Source organism: Callorhinus ursinus, unplaced genomic scaffold (genome assembly GCF_003265705.2).
Source record: "Callorhinus ursinus isolate GAN/ISIS: 27379988/994484 unplaced genomic scaffold, GSC_fseal_2.0 scaffold23, whole genome shotgun sequence".
Classification (NCBI taxonomy): Eukaryota; Metazoa; Chordata; class Mammalia; order Carnivora; family Otariidae; genus Callorhinus; species Callorhinus ursinus.
Window position 1 is genome coordinate 12,207,336 of NW_027397085.1, and position 21,215 is coordinate 12,228,550.

The 21,215-nt window shown below is 40.0% G+C and overlaps 1 protein-coding gene across 1 annotated transcript in view; it reads right to left on the bottom strand.

The window, feature by feature from the left end:
* The window catches only part of RGS7BP (regulator of G protein signaling 7 binding protein), a 102,620-nt gene that overhangs the window by 23,739 nt on the left and 57,666 nt on the right, over positions 1 to 21,215 (bottom strand). The window contains exons 3-4 of the mRNA XM_025892422.2: positions 19,855 to 19,985; positions 2,616 to 2,763 (exon numbers count right to left, since the gene is read on the bottom strand). Of these exons, the coding sequence (XP_025748207.1) occupies positions 2,616 to 2,763; positions 19,855 to 19,985 (279 nt within the window). The remainder of the gene's footprint in view (positions 1 to 2,615; positions 2,764 to 19,854; positions 19,986 to 21,215) is intronic.

Here is a 21,215-nt window from a genome sequence, read left to right on the forward strand (position 1 = left end):
TAAATTATCTTCATTCTCCACAATTCTTTTTTCTTTTTGCTCTTCTGCTCAGGTGACTTCTGTTGCTTTCTCTTCTAGCTTGCTGATCAGATTTTTGGCTTTATCCAGTCTGCTCTTGGACCCCGTTAGTATACTTTTCAGTTTAGTTATTGTATTCTTTGGCTCTGTAACTACTCTTCAGAACTTTCTTATATTTACTGTCTCTTTGTTGAGGATTTCCATATTCATCCATTCTTCTCCTGAGTTCACTGAGCATCTTTATGACCATTACTTTAAACTCCTTATCAGATAGGTTGCTTATGTCTGTTTCATTAATATTTTTCTCTGATATTTTATCTTGTTTTTTTGTTTGAAACATAATGTTTTGTTGAAACACTTTGTCTTATTCTCTGTGTTTGTTTGTATGTATTAGTCAAATTCACTACCCCTTCCAATATTGGAAGAATGTCTTTGGGCAGGAGAGGTCATGTGGAACCCAGATATGCAATGTCCCCTGACCACCAGAACTAGGCGCTCAAGGATTATCCTCAATATGGGCTGCACACACCCATCTGCTGTGGCAGGATTGTATCTGTGGAATGGGGGTGGGTGGGATTGGCCCTTGGTCTGGCTGTGACATGTAGTTTTGCTCTGATGGTGTGTGGGATTCTCACCTGAGCATGCCCACCAGCTCTAATAGGTTAGAGGGATAGTTCCCAAATGGTGTCCACCAGCACCAAACTTAGCAAGGTAGGAAGAGGTCACATATATAGTGGCTGCCATTGTCTGTGCCTATATAAGGTCCCAACATTTTCCTGCCTCTCTGGCAAGTGCTTTAAGATTAGTAAGTTGGTTTCCTTCACATACAATCTAGGAACTTTTCAAATTCATGTTTTTGTGCTGGGTTCCAGCACAAGCAAATCTGTGCATGAGTCCTTAAGAGTGGGTTCTCCATTCCGTTCAGTTTCCTAGTTATCCTGGATATAGTCCTCATTGGCTTTCAAAGTCTGGCATGTAGGGGGTCTCCTATCTCTCATGCAGGGTCTAAGGGTTGGAAGCCTGATGTGGAGCACAGACCCCTCACTTCTTAGGAAAAAATTCTGTACTTTTGAGACCCTTCCTAATTGTGGATCCCAGCACTTATGGTGGAGTCTTTTCTGGCAAGGCAGGGTGCTTGCTTCTCCTACCTATCTCAGTGCCGTCCTTTTTGTCTTTTGTTGTGGAGGCCCTGCCAATCTGCTGGTCTTTTTCAGAGGAAATTATTACTGTATATTTGTTGGACCCATGGGAGGGAGCGAGTTCACATCTTATGACACTATCTTGAACCTAACTGCACCCTCTCTTATTTTTATTGCCAGCCATAGCTTGCTTTCTTACAAGCTCAAAAGGCTTAGATATAGTTGCTGTGCAAGGTGCCTGAAACGGAAAATGGCCTTGCTGATGGATTATGCCCTGATCATGGCACTCTGGCAGATATTTCTTCCTGGGAAGAGAGCAAAGCATTTTCTATTTCATAAATTAAGATAAATCATTCCCTCACCATTTGTCTATAGCTGTATCAGACCGTGCCAAACAGCTTTATTGTTTGAATTGTTAGATTTCCAAGCTTATACAAAATCCAAGTTTTATTAATAGCACATAATTACCACATGCTTCAATTTTCTATAAACACAGAAATTCAGTAATTAGCTTTAGAATTATATTACAATATGAAAGTAGAACCACAATGGCTGTAAATGCCATTGTGTGTTACATTTCTAAAAATAAAAAAATAAAATGTTCATTATCTTGTCAATGATTCAACTCCACACAAAGCACTCAGTGGAATTGCCCAGTATTCATTCAACTGCTTTGTGTCAGCTCTAGGGACATTAGTAGCAAAGGACATGAGATCACTGTGAAGGCCAATAAACAAGGGCCTCATCTTCCTGCCCCACAGAATGGCATTTTTAGCATCTAGATGAGCCATGGCATGTATTACTATATTATTATTGCTTCCTTTCCCCAAATGAAATTGAATCACTGTAGAATCACTTCTTCTCAAGAAGGAAACTCCCTCTCTATCAGTGAGCTTACTGCTTGTTAAGATAAATGCATTAACTTGCTTTGATCACTAAGGGGCCATCAGCTACATTCTGGGAAAGCAAGAGAACGGAGCTCTATGAAAAGCTGTCAACTGGACAGAATGCTTAGCCTCTGACTGACAGCTCAGCAGGCCATTCCATACACCTGAAATGCAAGAATCTACTGTTGACATCTTTGCATGATTTTGGATTCTTCTCCTTTAAACAAATGGAAATATTGGTCCCTAGCCCAGTGGGTGAGCTGTGATGGTATATAGATTCAACTTTCTCCCTTCCCAAGGAAGCACACAGTTTTCATTTCCATGGAGACACAGTGTGGTAGAGTGGGATAAAAAGAGGCTTGGGAGCCTGTGACTACTGGAAATTCTGCTAACATTCTACTGCAGGGTTTGGACTCCTTACCTTCTGTTGCCTCAATTTTCTGAGATTTCTAAAATCTGAATCTGAAAGACAAAAGCTGAATCTGAAAGAGAAAAATCTCAACTTTTATAGCCCTTAAGAGTATTAGCTGGAGGAATGCTGGAAGTCTATTTAGGGTAATTTCCCACTTACCTTTCAGTGTTCTCGATGTCTATGGAAACCTGCCAGGAATGTTGCTGAATATCTACAGGGGATGATGAGGAGTCCTCTAGAGCAGGTGTTTCAGTACTCTCCTCAATTTTGCAATCCAAACTCTTGGTTCCCCCACCAGGCTCCTTTCCTAAGTTGGGGGTGGTGGTGGGGGTGTTGGTAAAGAGAAAAAGACAAGAAATCATAAATTCAAGTTCTATAGCCAAGATATCATTGCAAGGATTGTCTGTGCTTTGAGTTAGAGGCTCCATTAACCCCAATTACTTTCTGAATACTAAATACAATACCAATTCAGTTGTTTCTGAATAACATGAATATAGATATCTCTATCTCTAGCTATATAAATATATGTACTTGTGTGTGTAGCATGTTTCACCACATTCTGGGAAAGATAGTTTGTAGATCCCAGTTTGTAGATACCCAAGATCAAGGTAAAAGTAAGGGCTCAGTCTTTGATGGAGTGCGAGGTCTCTATAATCCATTCTTAGTGAGGTAGATCAGGTCAGCTTGAGAGGGGAGTTTCAGCCTGTGAAATCGAGCTTCTTTTTGGCTCTTTGATTCAAAGACAACCAAGACGGCCAGGAGCAGGTGGGACACCCAGCAGGAAGAATGGGAGCTCCTGCCCTTCTCTCTGACTCTGACATTGACTGTCTTGGATTCATATCCCTTAAACAAATAGAAGTTTTGGGACCCAGTATGTGGAAAGAAGTATTATCTTAGAATGTAGGAAATAGGAGAAATTGTGGACTTGCCTTCCATTTCCTTGGCTTTCCAACCTCCTTCCGTTTATCCTTCTATGAGGAAATAGTTCAGCCTCAAGATCCAGACTGGCTCTGCTGGGACCATAAAGTGCCATCGACTAAAGTGCCATGTACTTACTGGGTAGCCATCCACAGCAGTGCACTACCAGTCCAAAACTTGCATTTACCATGCCTAATCTCAAATGAATAAATCAGTACTTTCCAGAAACAAATCTCCAAATTGGTTCCGTAATAAATTCATATGAAATTAAATGGGAGTTATAGACTATGGCCCAGGTATCGTCTGTTAACATCTTTGATTTGGGGGCACCTGGGTGGCTCAGTCGTTAAGCGTCTGCCTTCGGCTCAGGTCATGGTCCCAGGGTCCTGGGATTGAGCCCCACATCAGGCTCCCTGCTCTGCAGGAAGCCTGCTTCTCCCTCTCCCACTCCCCCTGCTTGTGTTCCCTCTCTTGCTGGGTCTCTCTCTGTCAAATAAATAAATAAAATCTTTTTTTTTTTTAATCTTTTATTTGGCCTTGAACATTGTCATTTGCAAGGGTGTGTCCTGGTATCATGGGAATGGCTTCTGAAGCCGGAGAACTGAGTTTTATCAGTTGTTCATTCACTCTTTGATTCATTTATTCACTTACAAACATTTCCTGGGTGTTAGCCAACTATCAGGTACTGGGTTTGATGCTAGATTGTTTCTTTTACTCTTTTATTCAGTGTTATTTGTAGTACGTAGCTGCACCTATAGAGGAGTTGTTAAGAATTTGTGATAGCCCTTATCATTGAATATTCATGAGATAGCAGCTACACCAGGTTACCTCTTAGCTCAGTTTCCCTAATCCTGATGTGTGTTTTGCATGGTTAAAAAAAAAAAACAATATAGGGGTGGCTGCATGTCTCAGTTGGTCAAGCATCTGCCTTTGGCACAGGTCATGATCTCAGAGTCCTGGGATCGAGCCCCGCATTGGGCTCCCCGCTCGGTGGCGGATGGGCTGCTCCCTCTCCCTCTCCCTCTACTCTTCCCAGCCACTCGTGCTCTCTCTCTTCTCTCAAATAAATTAATAAAATCTTGAAAAAAACTCAATATAAACAGAAAAATTAAACAAAGACACTTGTGAACAGGATGGTAAAGTCTAATAGGAAGATTTTTCCTTGGATTCCTGACTGAAGGAGACTAGCAAAAATCTCAACCCTGTCATTTCTAACCTATATGGCAGCAACACGAGGAAAAAGAGACAAGCAATTAAGTGGTTATTAACTGTACGCCATTCATCAACCTATAGTAGAAATGGACCTCTGAATTTTCAGCCAAAGCACAAACATAAGTTTACTGATGAGAACTTTTGATCCTTTTGTGTGTACTTTATGCTCATTGATCCTGAGTGATGGAATTGCTTTTCCAATTTTATGGTATACTGTTGGGGTGAAATTTAATTAAGCACATAATTTATAATATTACCATTTCACAGTTGGAGGGCACTGACCTCTTAAAAGCAATTGCATCACGCTTCCTGGGAGAGTGCAACAAATACAGTCCATCTGCCATCCCTGCTGAGCAGGGTCGCCTTAGGATGCAGTTCCACAGGGGTGGCTAAGATCTGAGAGAGAAGCAAAAGGCGGGGGTGGTGGGGGTGGGGGGCTCCTTAAACCCGGTCCTCTGCTGCTCAGAACTCTGAAGGATTGGGCCATCTGAAAGCACACATGGTTCCCGTGGTCCTCCTGTGGAGTAGAAATGCCTTGGGGAACACAGTATGGTTTGGGCAGCAAAGGGGAAAGGAAGAAGATACACTTATGGGCTTTGCTTGGCTTGGGGCCATCGTAGCCTCTGTCCTGTGGTCAGAGCTTTCATTCAGATGAGGACAGGGGAGGACACACTGTTTCTCGGAGTCCTCTCTCTACCTCCCTCATATTTGTGTGTGTGTGTGTGTGTGTATATATATATATATATATATATATATATATATATATATGCTTTTTACACGAAAAGGCATAAATAAAATCCAATCCACAGTCAGTGTGTTTATACTTACTGCCCGTAATACTTCCATAATACTTATATAAGACAAAGATCATTCTATAACCTTTTCAAAGTAAAATAACTGTTCATATATTCCCGAAACACACCTGTGAGCTTGTAATGCCAAGTCATCTCCTCCTTCTCCTCATTTCTCAGTGACTAGTTCTAACTCTGCTAATATAGATGAACAAAAATAAAAACCTTGGATGCTGGGCTTGCAGTGTAGTGCTATCAGCTCTCACAATCTCTGCAGAATTTTGATCATATTGTATCTTCTCTGGCTGAAACATCTTAAAAAGACAGAAGGGATCAGTATGAATTTAAGGGGTTTTCAATTCCAGAGTATTTGTGGGGTCAAGTTCTCTCTGCACGTAGATAATAATTGCTTTCATGAACTCAGAGCAATGACTTTATGTGGCTCATCCCTTCCCAGTACAGAGTCTGTTTATTTGCCTTCATGGTACTCATCTCTTAGAAATTATCTTGCTTATGTATTTGTTAACAAATTAAATATATTTTTAATAGTATATAAATTTGAATATGCTTTTTTCTTGTAACTCTTTCATATCTCTAATGCTGTGTATTCATGGCTCCTGATTTCTTTGTATACCATCTCTTGAGTTCCACATCTTTAGCTTTCTTGGATTCAGTTTTCATTTTGTTGCAGCATATCCTCGACTAATTATTTCAGAGCATATCTGTGGAATGCAAAATTTTTTACTCTTGAAGTAACCGAAAATACTTTTTTCTTCTCTCTTTCTCTCTCTTTGTGCTCACGCTTAAATTTTAATTGGCTGGATGTAGAAATCTATCTTCAAAGTAAGTTTCTCTCAAACTTGGAAGATACTATGTCCTTATCTTAATGCCCATATCCAGAGTGATTTGTATGTAGCCTGTTTACGGCTCTCTGAAAAATTTTTAGGGTATTACCTTTAAATTCTTAATTATTGAGATGGCTCCTAAATAGTGTAAGTGTAGCTTCTCTTTGTGTTAATCTTTGTTGGCATTTGCAATCTCTCATCTCCCTTTTTTTTATTTTGAGAATTTGCAAACCTACTGTAAACTTGCAGTAATACCGTGGACACCCAGATATTCTTGTTTTACCAACTGTTAACATTTAGCTATATTTTCTTTTATTTCTCTCTCTGTATCTCTCTATATGTATGTATATGTATATAGGTTTTATATATATAGATTATATGTATTATATAATTTTTATATATAAAACTATATATTTAAATATAATTTTAATGACCCATTTAAGAGTAATTTGCAGTCATTAATGGCACTTTATTCTAAATACTCCAGCATGTATCTCCTAAAGAACAAGTATGTTTTCCTCTGTAAGCTCAAAATAATGATCACACCAAAAAAAATATTTAACTTGGATTAAATATGATTCAATACAGTTTGATACAATACTATTATTTAATATATAGATTATATTCACATTTCCCCAATTGTTTCAATATGTTTTTTCCAGCCTTTTTTTTTTTAAAAGATTTTATTTATTTATTTGAGAGAGAGAGAGAGAAAAACAGTATGAGAGGGGAGAAGGTCAGAGGGAGAAGCAGGCTCCCCGCTGAGCCAGGAGCCCGATGTGGGACTCGATCCCAGGACCCCGGGATCATGACCTGAGCCCAAGGCAGTTGCTTAACCAACTGAGCCACCCAGGCGCCCTTTCCAGCCTTTTTTTTTAATTGAAGGCTCCGGTTAAGGACTGTGCACTGCATTTGGTTGTCCTTTTTCTTTATTCTCCTTTTATGTAGAACAGCACCCTTGTCTTTTTGTCTTTCACGTCATTAATATTTTTGAATGAAGAGTTCAGGCCAGTTGTTTTATAGAGAGTCTTTCAGTTTGGATCCGTCTTCTTGTTTCTGCGTGCGTAGGTTCGGCGTAAACATTTTTCGGCAAGCATATTATAGAAGTGATATTGCATCTTTCTTAGTGCAGTGCATCAGAAAGCTCATAAGTCACTTTGTCCCATTATTGTTAGTTAAGTATTACTGATTGCTTGGTTTCTGCCAAAAGCTTTCATTCCAATGGGAAAAAGGGATCCACCATTATAGATGTACCCTTTTCCCTTAGTGGTTACTAACTACTCTATGGAGTGATTCATTGAGATGTTACGGCATTTTCAATTTAAGTATTTCTTTCTTTTAGGTTTGGGAAAAGTTTTTCTATTTTTCTTGGTTATCTACCTCTCTGTTCTCTCCATTCTTTTCAGAATTCCTCTTTCTTATTGGAGTCTCGGAACCATCCTATATGTTTCTTTTCTTTTTTTTTTTTTTAGATTTTATTATTTATTTATTTGCTAGAGAGAGAGAGAGCACAAGCAGGGGGAGTGGCAGGCAGAGGGAGAAGTAAGCTCCCTGCTGAGCAAGGAGCCAGACACGGGACTCAATCCCAGGACCCCAGGATCATGACCTAGCCGAAGACAGACGCCCAATGACTGAGCCACCCAGGCGTCCCCCATCGTATATGTTTCTTAACTATTCCCCACACTCCACATTTATTTTGGGGTTTGAATTCTGGGAGAATACCTTGACTTGATTTTATAGTTCACTATTTTAGGGTCTCAGCATATTCATTATAATAATTGTTAAGAACTGTGAAGGGTCTGAGATTTTACTCTACCTGTGAGTTAGCCTGCCACAGTCTCATGGGTCATGGAAGAAGACTTGAGACTTCTAAGTCAGAGACAAAAACAGTTCATTACTCACTGAATAGCAGTGGCCAGACTATAGGCATTTGTGTTGGTTTCTTGAGTCCTAATTCTCACAGGGAGACACAGAAAGGGCCAGATCACTACCTGTGGAACGTGGGGCCATGTGACAGGAGAGGAACCCTGAGCTTAGGGATCCTGTCTTCTATAAGCCTGTCTGCCCTTTGCCCCAGAGGGAAACATTTTCATTATACTGAATAGTCAGTATGCCCTGCTCTGGAGAGAGACACTATCTCTATTTTCCAAGGCATTTACTAAGTAAATATCCTTGAAAAGATAGTATAAAACAAAGGGCAGTTAATGCCTCACTGTGCAAGATGTACAGAAATGCAAGAGACTGGAGGGTTGGCTCCCAATACCAATTAACCCATCTATTTAGTTTTTATTTGATTGATAACATTTTTATCCCCAACAAATCTGGCTGCTTCCTTTTTGTTACAGACTATTATTGTTTTATGGGTATGGTAAACTCATAAATCTCTCTGAGAATATCAACTACATATATTTTAAATTCTTCATCTGTTCCCACTTTAAAATTTGTTCTTCAAGAATTAGTTGTTTGTTGCATTTGGCATCCCCCTTCTGGTGTGTTGGCTTTTTCATTATTTTTTTAAAATTTGACATCCCTGGATGTCCATCCAGATTTATTTATGAGGATCTCCGTTTGCCTATCATTCTGATTATAGTGTCTTCCTTCTGGTTATTGAGGAGAAGGGACAGGATGTGTGGCTGCAAAATGTGTGTTTCAAGCTTGTCTTCTGGGTGTTTCTCATCTCCAGTGATAAGTTACCTGGGCACTTGGCCTGTTTTGGGGGCCCCCTGTCTACTCAGAGTTTCCTGTTTAAAACTCTTACCACAGCGAGATATACTGAGCAATTTAGCCTGGGCAAAACACTGGAGTAATGTGCTCACTTTCTTTTTCTTCTACTGCTGTCTTTATGGAGGCGCACAGTTATTTCACACTCTGCTCTGCTGCCCCGTCCTGACAGTCACACCAGATGTCCTCCTGGGGCGAGGAGCAGTGATGGTCTCTATTGCTCAGTGTGGGGCGGCCCAGCTTTTTCTGAATGCAATTTCAAACCTAATTTCCCTGACAACAGTTCCAGAAATCCTTCCTGTGATTTGCATTTGTTGATTCCAACTTCAAAGTATTTCTGGAATTGATTTTATTTTTGCAGTGATTTTCTCCTGCTTGAATTTCTTTTGTTTCTTTTTGAGTGTCTTATCAGCTATGGTTTCTCCTGTTCATTTATATCCACCAATCCATTCCCAATAGCTTTGGAGCTTTGCGAAATTCTCCAAAATTTCTGGTTTGTGGAGGGCATCCTTCCTTGTTTTTCAGGGGTATAGAAGACTATACTCTTCAGCCGATCTCTGTTTTCTTTTCCTCCTACAATTAGGAGGGACCACGTGACAGAGCTATGGCCAATGGATTGTAAGTAGGAGTGATGTATGCCTCTTCCAAATTGGCTCCTAAAAATCTTCCCATGTGGTTCCACTTGCTTTCTTTTCTCCTTCTGACCTTTGAATGGATGTGGATAATGGAAAGAGCAACACTGCCCAGCCATCCCAGCTCTGGCATTGGACTATGATGTGGATAAATAATGAACTCTTATTGTTCTAATCTGTCAAGATTTGGTGTTGTTTCATGCAGTCGTTATTCTACCCTGACAAATCTAAGAAATAATATGGATTTTTTTTCATTATATCTTCTTCTGTTATTTCAGTGGATTTTCAGTACAAGGGGAAATATAGGAATGAGTTCAGTCTCACATCTCTGGACAAGCTTTTCCACCAATTACACTCCTCTTTTGATGACAGATGCAGAATGAAAGCTGTTCATTCATTCATTCAGTAGTTATTAATTGAAACTCTGCTCTAGGCACTATGCTAAATTCTGAGGATACAGAGGTGAACACACTCAAGGAGATCAAATCTAGAGAAGACAACAGACAAGAAACCAGGTAACTACCCCTCCATGTAAAAGGTGTTAAAATCTGTGCCATGGAGATGTGTGGGGGACATACTGAGTGTGTATCAGCCCAGCATTGGAGGACCACAAAAAGCTACCTTTAGGATGTCCCATCTCAGTTCTGACCCAGAAACTAGGCCAGATGAAAGGGATGGATGTGAAATGGGTAATATGTTCCAGGTAAAAGGAGCAACTGAAAAGAAAATGCAAGTTCCGGTACCTACAACTAGTTCAGAATGCCTGGAGAGTGGCACAGTAAGGTATGGGGGGGCTGGTGAGGTGGGGGTTGCTAGTGAAAGAGGAGGCTGGAAAAATTAGGGTCAGTTCATACATATTCTTCTGCGCTACATTAACGAGTCAGCAGAGGAGTGCTCCACAACCCTGGACAGTGGCCAACTGGAGTTCTTTATCCGTAGCTTCCCTGCTTTGACCAGGTGTCCTCAGAGTGGAGTACCAGTTCTCTAACATCAGGTGGGCTCTCTGCCCTGCTCTCAGGAAAGGGACCAACCAGCTTGCAAATGGTAACTTCAATGTTTTACTTTACCCAAGAGAGTGAATATGCATTTAAAATAATTTCTGATTATGAAATGAAAAATGCTGGCCCCTGAAAGATCAATTTCAGGCCTCAGTGAACAAATATTTGCTCAAGGAGGGGACGGAGGTAGGGGAGAGAGTCCGTAGGGTACCTTGAAATCATACTAAGCTGGCTTCATCACTGTTAAGAACTAGGACATCAAAAAGTTGGCCACTTTCCTCAGGGCCTTGCAAAGCTTTTTGCCTTCAGCTCCGTTGGGATTTCCATGTATTTTTAGCTTGTTTATGGATAATATAATAGGCATGTTTGAGGAAAAGTTAAGGGAAACCACCCATGAAGCACATACCAGTTTGAAAAGCTGGTTATTCTTATATTCGTGAGAAATGGTCAGTTGTTTGGGAGAAATAAAAACACATCTGATTGTGGGGGCAGCCTCAAGAGTTCCATAGAGCACCCTCCACCTCAAAAATCCTAGGCACTGGCCCTGGCAGATGGGGCTGGGGTCCTTTATTTACAGTGGGAATTTCTTGATCACACTCAACTTTGACTTTCATTCTCCTGATTTCTTATTTCTCCCACCCTTTTTCTTCTCTGTCCATATTTTCCTCAATTCCTTTTCCATTTCTCCCTTCCATTCCTTCTTGCTTTCCTGCCCATCTTCAGTCCACCAGTGACACTGGGAAGCACTGTTCTAGACAGTGTCTCTTTGGAGGCCCTGAGTTTGACCTCTGGTGTCTAGCAATGTCAATATTTGCATAAATTTCCCCAGGAATCAAAACAAACCAAACCAATCTTCTCTGAGCTAATATTATACCACTGCACTATCATTTCCTTGATGATAGGGACAAATTTCCCATGTTCTTTGTACTCCTGACATGGAGTATCTGCTATGCTCAGGGAAGGCTTTCACAACAGTTTCATCCCGATGGTGAGCAAGATGAACACGGTGTAAATGAGATGCATGTATGGAACCTTATCTAGATAGTTCTTCTCACTTTCAAGCATTTCCATAACTGGGAGATGCACTGTGAAAAAAATGGAGGAAATGGAGGCTGTTTGTGAGGTAATCCACCTTTACTCCTGTGCTTCTAAAAAGCGTGCAATTTACATAGAAATAAGTTATATTAATTTAGCTAGTTGCTTACCTGTATTAAAAAGTAGTTTCAAAGGCTTTTCTACACCATGGTAGGAAGATACTCAGAGTGCCATAAAACACATAGTGGAAAATAAAAATGTTATCATCAGCAGATCCCCTTTCTTACCCATGTACTGGAAAATAAACATTTTCCAATTCAGAAGAGATACAGAACTCTCCTCCTTCCCCCACAGTCCTTCTCTGTGCTCCTTACAGTACTGTAGTCCTAGCACTGCCCCCCAGAGTGTCAGCCATCTTGGTGGCTCCACGTAGCCATGTGAGAAAGCAGAAGCACAAGGCACCCCCTCCCCCTACCCTGTAGCACAGGACAAGAGCAGATAAGGAGATGCATTTGGAGGAGGTCTCTATGAGGCTTTTCCTGCTCAATATCCGGCCCCCCGCTAAAGTAGAGCAAAACAATGTACAAGATATATTTACTGTATAATTAATTAATTCCAACTTTCCTATAATGGGTATCATGGCTGAATCATGTTGCCTTTGGATCACACAAATGCTATGTTTTATTTTATTTTATTTTACTAAATATAATCATTTCTTTGTCAGAATTCTTCACCCAAAGTAAAATATTTTATAAATCATTAAATGATCTATGGAGTTAACTTTCCCTCTCATCTTAGAACTAACTCTCTGACTTAGTGTTATTTTGGTAAGAAATTAAATACATAATGGATTTTAGCCATTAAACATGGTATTTTGAAATATTGTACACTAATGATTAAATAAGTCAAATCTGTGGAAAAAATTCAACTAATCACACAACTATTTTTTCTTTCTCCATTTTGTATGTTCTCTTGCCCTTTTCCAATGTAGCTTAATGGGAAATGGTCTGGTGTGGTGGGAGAGTCAGAACTCTGCCGTGGGATTCATGTGCTATGTGACCTTGGGCAAGTTCTCTCTTTCAGTTTTGGGGGAAATAACAGTTGAGGATAAAATGAGGTAGCGGGTATGAATCACCTGGCTGTAGAAAGTACACAGTGAGTGGAAGCTATTGTTACTGCTGTCATCCTAAGTCCTCAGCTGACATCTACTTTGACAAAATGTGGTCAATATGGTGCCCTACTCAACTGTTTGGCATATGAAGACACGCAGAGAGAGTAATAGATGGTACTAGATGACTCTAGTTGTAGATTCCAGAAGGTGGTTATGTTTATATTCTTCAAACAGTCCAAGTTTGTTCTAGTCTTGCATTCTTTGCATCAGACACCAGAGTTTATGAGGTTGTTCCCTTCTTGTCATTCAAATCTTAGATTAAATGGTATCTCTTCACAGAGCTTTGACCATCCCTTTTGGGTTAGCCACCCAGTCACTTTCTAGGATTTCACCCATTCTGTTTTAATTGCGACATTACTGACATTGCACTTATTAGTATTTGGGATTTTTAGAGCATTTGGATTTTTTTTCCTTTCTTTTCTTTCTTTCTTCCTTTTCTTTCTTTCTTTCTTTCTTTCTTTCTTTCTTTCTTTCTTTCTTTCTTTCTTTCTTTCTTTTCTTTCTTTCTTTTCTTTTCTTTCTTTCTTTTCTTTCTTTCTTTTCTTTCTTTCTTTTCTATTTCTCTGCATTAGATTATATACTCCAAAATAACAGGGATCTCTTCAGCCTTGATCATTAAAGTCCCCTAGTACCTAGAACAGCAGCTTAGATATGATAGCTGCTCATTAAATTTTTGTTCAGAGAATGAATACATGTTTCCACTCAGAATTTGAATCATAGTCTGTTTTAAGATTCATTCTGCTTCATTTCTTCTAACCTGCTATTCTATTTTAGTATCAATTGCCTCATTACTTTGGAAAATAAAGCCTTTATTTGTGGCTGTATTCTGTTTTTATGTTGCTTGTTTCTTTTATTGGTGTGGGTTATTTCCTTTACATTTCCTAATAGGAGGCTTGAATACTTTGGAGTCTTTATTGCTCATATTCTATTTTTTGTCTTTGAGTGCATCCTGTATTTTGCTGGATAGTAGTTCATTAATTTCTCATTATAGCATCTTGAGCTCTCAGCTTCCACTAGAGTTTGAATTAAGATTTTTCAACTTTTAACATTCCTCTGTTCTTTCCCTTTGTGATTACAATACCCTCTGAGGACTTGGGGACAGTTTTGCTGTAAGCTGGGGCCAAGAGGTGGAGCAGAGTCAGAGAGGGCCACTGACAGGGCAAGGTGAGACAAAAACACAGATGGAAAGCTCAAGTTCACATGTGAAGGGGAGCTGCATTGGAGTGTTCTATGGTCTCTGCTCCTTTGAGAATGGCTACGTTGCCAAAATGGATTGAGTAGGGAGAGAATGAGAGAGAGGAAAGCCATGGTCAAAATAGCAGGGTCATTTGATTCCTTTAGAAATCTGGCTCCACTTTCCGCCAACAGAGGGAATGAGACCTGCAATCTCATTTCCTCGGGAGGCAGGCAACAGGCACTGATGGTCAATGCGATACATGAACTCACTTATGGAAAAAGATTGCCTACCTAAGTGTGAAGGAGAGAGAGCAACTATTTTGCACTATAAACATAGAAATTACACTCTGTCTAGCAGTGGTCCCATCTATAACTTTAAGTGTTAGAATATGAAGCTACAAAATGACTAAAATTATTCCCATCTGTCATCTTCTTGAAACAAACAATTCTTCAGAACCACATGCTACGTGGTACAACCCAATGCCTTTATTAAATCTGGATTTTACCTCACATTACTGTAATTGACTTTAATTTTGTTGGCCATGAAAGAAGAAAAGCATTTTATTGCTGTTTTTCTTCTTCTTCTCCTCCACCACTCCCTCCTCCTCTTCCTTCTTTTTGGCAGTAGCATGATCTTGTAAATTATAAAAGATTTCCAAGTAGACTGTACCAATGAGACTTAATGAGACAGCAAAAATGCTGAAGCATGGTGCATAGAAAGAGCATGAAGCTCCACTGAAGATACTGTTAAGGACTAAGGATACTTATAATTGGCTTAATTGGGAGAGGAAAGCAATCATCAGTACTAAATTCAAGCTCACTGAAGGAGCTTTAAAATGATTTGAGCCTTATTTTTCCCAGAAAGAATCCATACTCCTTGCTCTTGCAGCGACTGTGTGTGCCCTTTTTCTCCAAAGGGTAAGCTCATGCCTACTCAATGGTAAAACTAAATGTGATATATAGTACTTGCTGGACTTTGGTGTTAGCCATGAGGTAACTAGAACTGAAAATAAATTAGAAGTCCACATAAATGTGAAACACTTTGGCTTCAGTATCTAATCTCAACCAAAAACAAAATTGGCCAGACTGGATGACTGTGTTACAATTCCTTCCTTTTTCCCTGATGGAAAACCAATAGTGAAGTAGAGAGGAATGGCTAGCCTGTAACACGCACACAGAGTGAGAAGAAATTAGCTAACCTAAAAGTTATCCAAACACCATTTTTTATCATACATTAGAAGAACCATACCAGAAAGAAATTCTAAGCAGAAAGATACTGAGAGTGTCACAGACTAGAAAGGGAGTCACTATTCCTGAGACTCTGAGGACTATTGATTTCCTCAATAAAGGGACTTAGTGACATCTTCTAGACAGGCCACTCCCCTAGCTGGAGGCCACACCAGAGATACCACTGTGTTTGGATAAAGAATACGTTATCCCGCATCTTAAAACTTGGTAAACAGATTTGTGTATATCTGGTAGAAGGGGACTGCTTCCTGCTGCCACCTCTACCACCTCGCCTGAAGTTGGGAATCACCTAAACTTCAGGTTCCACTCCATTGCTCATTTAAAAGCTTTATGGGGCACCCGGGGGGCTCCGTTGGTGAAGCGTCTGCCTTCGGCTCAGGTCATGATCTTGGGGTCCTGGGATCAAGCCCTGCATTGGGCTCCTTGTTCAGTGGGGAGTCTGCTTCTCCCTCTCCCTTTGTCCCTCTTCCCCACTCATGCCCTCTCTCTCTAAATAAAATCTTAAATAAAAAAAAATAAAGGCTTTATATATTTTTCCTTAATCACACATCCTGACTCCATTTCTTAGTAAGTCCCACTGGCAGAGCCTTCTTTCCACCCTTTTCCCATTTCTTGTTCTCATGCAGTAAGACTGCTTAGGCTTGCTGATTCCCCTGTGTCTACTAATCTGCATAGCGACTGTACGTTTCTAGGATAAGATGCATGTTATATCTCTTAATTTGCCCAACTCTTAAACACTCTTGTGCTGTGGTCTATGGATATATTTCCTCCTTTTTTTTTTTTATAAAGATTTTATTTTTAAGTAATCTCTATATCTAAAGTAGGGCTTGGACTTACAACCCTGAGATCTAGACTCACATGCTCTACCGACCGAGCCAGCCAGGCTCCCCTGGACATATTTTTTCCAGTCATTTCTGGCAGTCCATGGTCATTGGAGTCAAGTGTTTCCATTCTTTTTAGTCAGGGCCTTCCAGATTGCTAGCAGCAGATGTAATATACTTATTGTGTATCAGCTGGAGCCTTCTGGACACAGGTTACTCTCCAGTTTCCGATGATACCAAAGAAAGAAAACACAAAAACTAGTGATATCAGCTGACATTTTCTATGCTGTCCTAATGGTGGGAATATAAACTAGAGAACAAAGCCAGGAGTTGGAATCAATAATTATAGCATTAATCTCTTAGGTGTAATGAGGAAATTAATGGAGAGAATAAAGAAATAGAGAAGTGTAATACAAAAATGGGACCAGAAAAATTAAAAATGATTTCTTTAATGGAACCACCCCTCTCCCAAGAGCTCGTATTTTATTTGACATTCCAGAAATTTTCAGGGTATTTGTCCAGTGTGTATTTTCATACATGTTTTCTAGTACCTTATTTTCTCTGGTTTAATGACATTTTCCTTGGGGCCTACTTTTAGTGACTTATTTCCATTTTCAATGTTGTTTTTAAACTTTAAATAAGACTATTTTCTTTACATCTAGCTTGAAGATGTCTCACTAATAAGAAAATGTCCTTCTCCTCACTGCCTTACCTCTACAGGTTCTCAGAGGTAACAATCTGTAAGACAGTCAGCTCTTGGAGGGGTTTTCTGGAAACACAGGAGGCTTGCCAGGGGTAGATGGTGTATACATACTTGAAAAGAGTAGAAGAGTATGGTTTGCTGATTATAGATGGTGATTAGAGAAGGTTATAAATGTATTCAGGTGAAGAAATGTCTCCATGAATTGTTCTTTTAAGTTTTGTCAAGCAGCAAAAAAGTAAATTGAGGGGAGTTTCTGATTCAGTAGGTCTAGGGTGGGGCCAGTAATTTGCATTTCTAACAAGCATCCCTTGTTAGAGGCCAGAGGCCGGCTTTTGGGAAGCACAGCTAGATTTCAAGGTCATGTGAAGGGCTGGCGGAGAAAGCGTGAGCTATCACACACAGCTCTCCCTACTACTTTGGTGTTTGCTTTTCATCACCTTGGGTGATAAAGAAGAAAAACCTGAGAACGAAGTTGAAAGCATATACTTAGGTGACTAGAGAATGGCAAGGTGAGGAATTGGACTTTTTAATTTGTATTCATGTGGTGGGGAGATTTCCTTTCATTTCGAAGGTAGACCAACAGCTTTCAATCCTCACTGCATTTCAGAGTCACCTGGAGTGCCCCCAGAGATTCTGATTCAGTAGGTCCTGGGCAGGATCCATGAGCCTGCATGTTTATTCAGCATCCTGGGTAATTTTGAAGCAGATTTTCTAAGGATTTGCACTTTAAGTAATACTGATTTTAGAAGAATAAAATAGATGTCCAAGCGGAGCTTAATCATACATGTGGGAGCAATCAAAGACGTTATCAGGCAGATTCTTTTTAGAGTTGTACATAGAAGGCTGGGTGCTAGAGTAGAGAGAAGGGGGGAATTATTTTTAAAAGAAGAGGCAGGGAAGGAAGCAGATCAGAGACTGACAGTGAGGACAGGAGGCTGTGAAGACCAAATGAGCTGATCAGTTAAAAAAAGAGCTGTTTTTTTACTTGTGTGCTCAAGACCAAATACAATAAGGAATAAACCTGGGCAGGGGGAGTGTGGGGATAGGGGGAGAGGAGGAACAGAGGGGGGGCGGAGAGGGGACAAGCAGACTCTGTGCTGAGTGGGGTTCCTTGAGGGGCTTGATCCCAGCATCCTGAGCTTATGACCCTGAGATCATGACCTGAGTTGAAATCAAGTCAGAAGCTCAACCATATGAGCCATTCTGGCGCCCCTACATTTTACTCCTAAATAGAGAGCTAGCAGAAAAGAGGCCATCTTTCAAAAGTCAATCATGGAAAGACAGAGTAGGAGTGGATGGCAGGAGAGCAGGTGGTACCCCGAGGAGTTAGAGTGAGAGTGGAGGTGGAGACAGTGGGTGTTACGGACATGTCATCAATGAGGGCGATTCCAGTGGCAACACAGCCATGAAATAAAATACTGTAAGAGTAGCCAGTGCAGCCCTCAGAAAAAAACTATTTTGTTCTGTTCAACCATGATTAAAAAGAGTGAAAATACTACTCTGTATGTGAGTTTATGTGAGAATGTGTGTGTGTGTGTGTGTGTGTGCGCGAGCGCGCGCGCGAGACAGACATTGAGAGCAGACAGGATAAGTGAAGACATTGGGCCAGGGACAACTTGTTGGAATGGCATCAGTGTATGTGAATATTCAATTTTCTGATCAGGCATCAGGAGTGTCTAGGAGCTCATCTCTCCAAACATGTTCACTTGCAGTAATAACAGAAGTAAAGAAGGAAACTGTTGAAAGTTCTGCCATTAGAAGGAAAAAGAAATACTTATGTTTCCAGAAAATATTCTCCTCACTCTGGAGCAGTGTAGCATAATCCTATTTTTAGTTCTGCCTTGTGCATATATCCATGAATACACAAGATTTGATTTTTTACAAGAACTTTGTCATGCCATTTAGTTCCCCCCCAAATTCCATGCTCATATGATTTCAAATTTCTACTTTTACTGCTTCTTCCCTTGCAAGGTCCTTCTTTTTCCTTCCCTACTTGAACTTTATCTTCATAACCTAGCTCCACCCTTTCTATAAGATTTTCCCTGAATATTATAGGACTTACTCTCTCGGGATTTAAATCACAGACAAGGATTACCTTCTACACATCATCTTATTCTTCTGAGCTCAAGCAACAAGTATTTGCATTCAGGAGCTTTCCAATAAATTACTCTGCAATAAATGAGTAAAGAAAATATAGCTTGAATCCTCCACTAACAGAAACTTTTGGTTTCCTCCCCAGCATCTGTTCTAGTCCACCTGCTCCCATCATGTAATGGGCACTGGTTGGGTAGGGAGGACTCCTCTCTCAGCTCCAGGAATGGACTTTGATTGCCTAAATCAATCGGTATAATTCCATCCCTCTGGCTAGAGTGATTGGTTCAAGTATAGACCCAAGATCCAACGTGGTCCAATCAGAATGAAGGTCAGGACATTTTCTCATCTCCGGTGGGGAGAACTTCTCTTTATGGACCTTTTAGTATGTAGATATGATGACTGGAACTGTGAGAATCAGTTTGCTAATGTGGGGGAAAGCCAACACCCAGGAGAAGGCAGAGTATCATTCAGTGGGTGAGTTAAAAGACTGACAAAACCACGCTAAATTCCCTGCCATCTCTGGACGGTTCAGCCATTTGAGCCAATATGTTCCTTTATAGTTTGAGTCAAGGAATGAGATTTTTATGTTACTCCTATGCCTCCCTATTGTTGGTTGAGTTCCCCCTATTTTTAAATCTTTGAGATGTAATATGTAATTTGTCTTCTTGCAGCCAAATTCAGTTAGGGAAAGAGCAGCGGTCTTGGATGGCATTTACCCCTAGTAAGATTGTTTTATGTATATATATATATATAAATTTTTTTTTTCTCTCTGTGCTGATTGTAACCAAAGCCATGTTCACAAGTGGTAAAATAATACATTTGAGAACAGTTTCTCCCACAGTTTCTGTTCAAGATGATCGGTGTTCTTCAGCACTTACTACTGGTATAGACTTCTTTTATTAATTTGTATCAAATATTTCCTGAACATTTACATCCATTCCAATTGTGTGTAGGTAGGGTGCTTAGAGGCCTTTGGAAAAGGTAAACTTTTGTTTAACATCAGTGTTTATGGCGGTACGCTAAAGGCAGATACCTTTTCGGTGAAACTGAAGAGACCCCAGCAGACATATGGATTTGAGCATCTCTGTTGTGTACATTTCCAAGCAGCACTGCAGCTGGATATAAAGCCGACAGATTTCTGGATGGATCTCACCGTCTTCCGGGCTGCAACAGAATGAAGGCGAAAAGCCGTGAGCATTTCTCAAGATTTCACTCCTCAGCCATTTGTCTCAGCTCCGGGGGGGGGGGGGGGGGGGGGGGCGGAATGCTCGATAAAGATCCCTTTAAGCCTTGACTCTAAAATATAGGACTTCCTGCTTTCATAGCAATGACCAATGTCACAGTTCTTACATAAGCGTCTTTCTGACTAACAGCTCTTAATTTTTTTTTCTCCCTTCAGCAGCAGATTTCTGCTGGGAGCTTAAAATCATAAATGTTTTAAGTAATTGAAAGTATCAGACATTTTCCTTTTAAGTGTTGAAACAAATTTCCAAAATACATGTAAGTCATAAGACTCTCCTAGCATACAAGAAGAGATTAAAAACACTTATTTTTAGAGAATCTAAGGAAGAGCTATTCAATTACCAATTATGAGAGCTTTTTAATATTAAGGCCCTGGAATAATATGATTAGAGAGCCAAGATATCAGTTGTTTTGATCAAGGTCTTTTGTCTCAGTCTGAAGGATATTCCTTTATTGTTTGCTATGGTTAATTTATAAAAGGCCAACAGATTTTAATGAAAACATAAAAATTTTATGAAAAAGAAAAGTAATATAATTCTAATAAGTATGCTTAACAATCTAAAGCTAATTAATTACTGAACTTATGCTCTAAAATTTATTCGGAAGTCCTTGAGCCTTTCTGTATTGACTATGATAAAATGTGTAAATGGGGGGCGCCTGGGTGGCTCAGTCAGTTAAGCATCCACCTTCAGCTCAGGTCATGATCTGGGGGTCCTGGGATTGAGCCTTGCATTGGGCTCCCTTCTTAGTGGGGAATCTGCTTCTCCCTGTCTTCAACCTCCTCCTCCTCCCCCTGCCCCACGTTCATGCTCTTTCTGTCTCTCTCAAATAAATAAATAAAATCTTTAAAAAAATGTATAAATGGGAATATGATAAAACATGGAGTGATCATTTTTATTTTTATTAAGGGAATAGTTAGTTGTCATTAAAACTCTTCATATGCCATTAAAATAGCACGTGTTAAATAAAGCAAACTACATAAAAGGGATAAAATTTGGAGATACATTAGAAATGGAAGTGGCCTACAAGTGAGCTCTGTCACATGTCCTAATGTGTTATCTTTACTTCTGTCCCTGTTCATTTAGAATGCAATGAAATCTGATTAAATAATGCAGCATTTGGATTTGATTCCTTTATAAAGTGGTCGCTGGC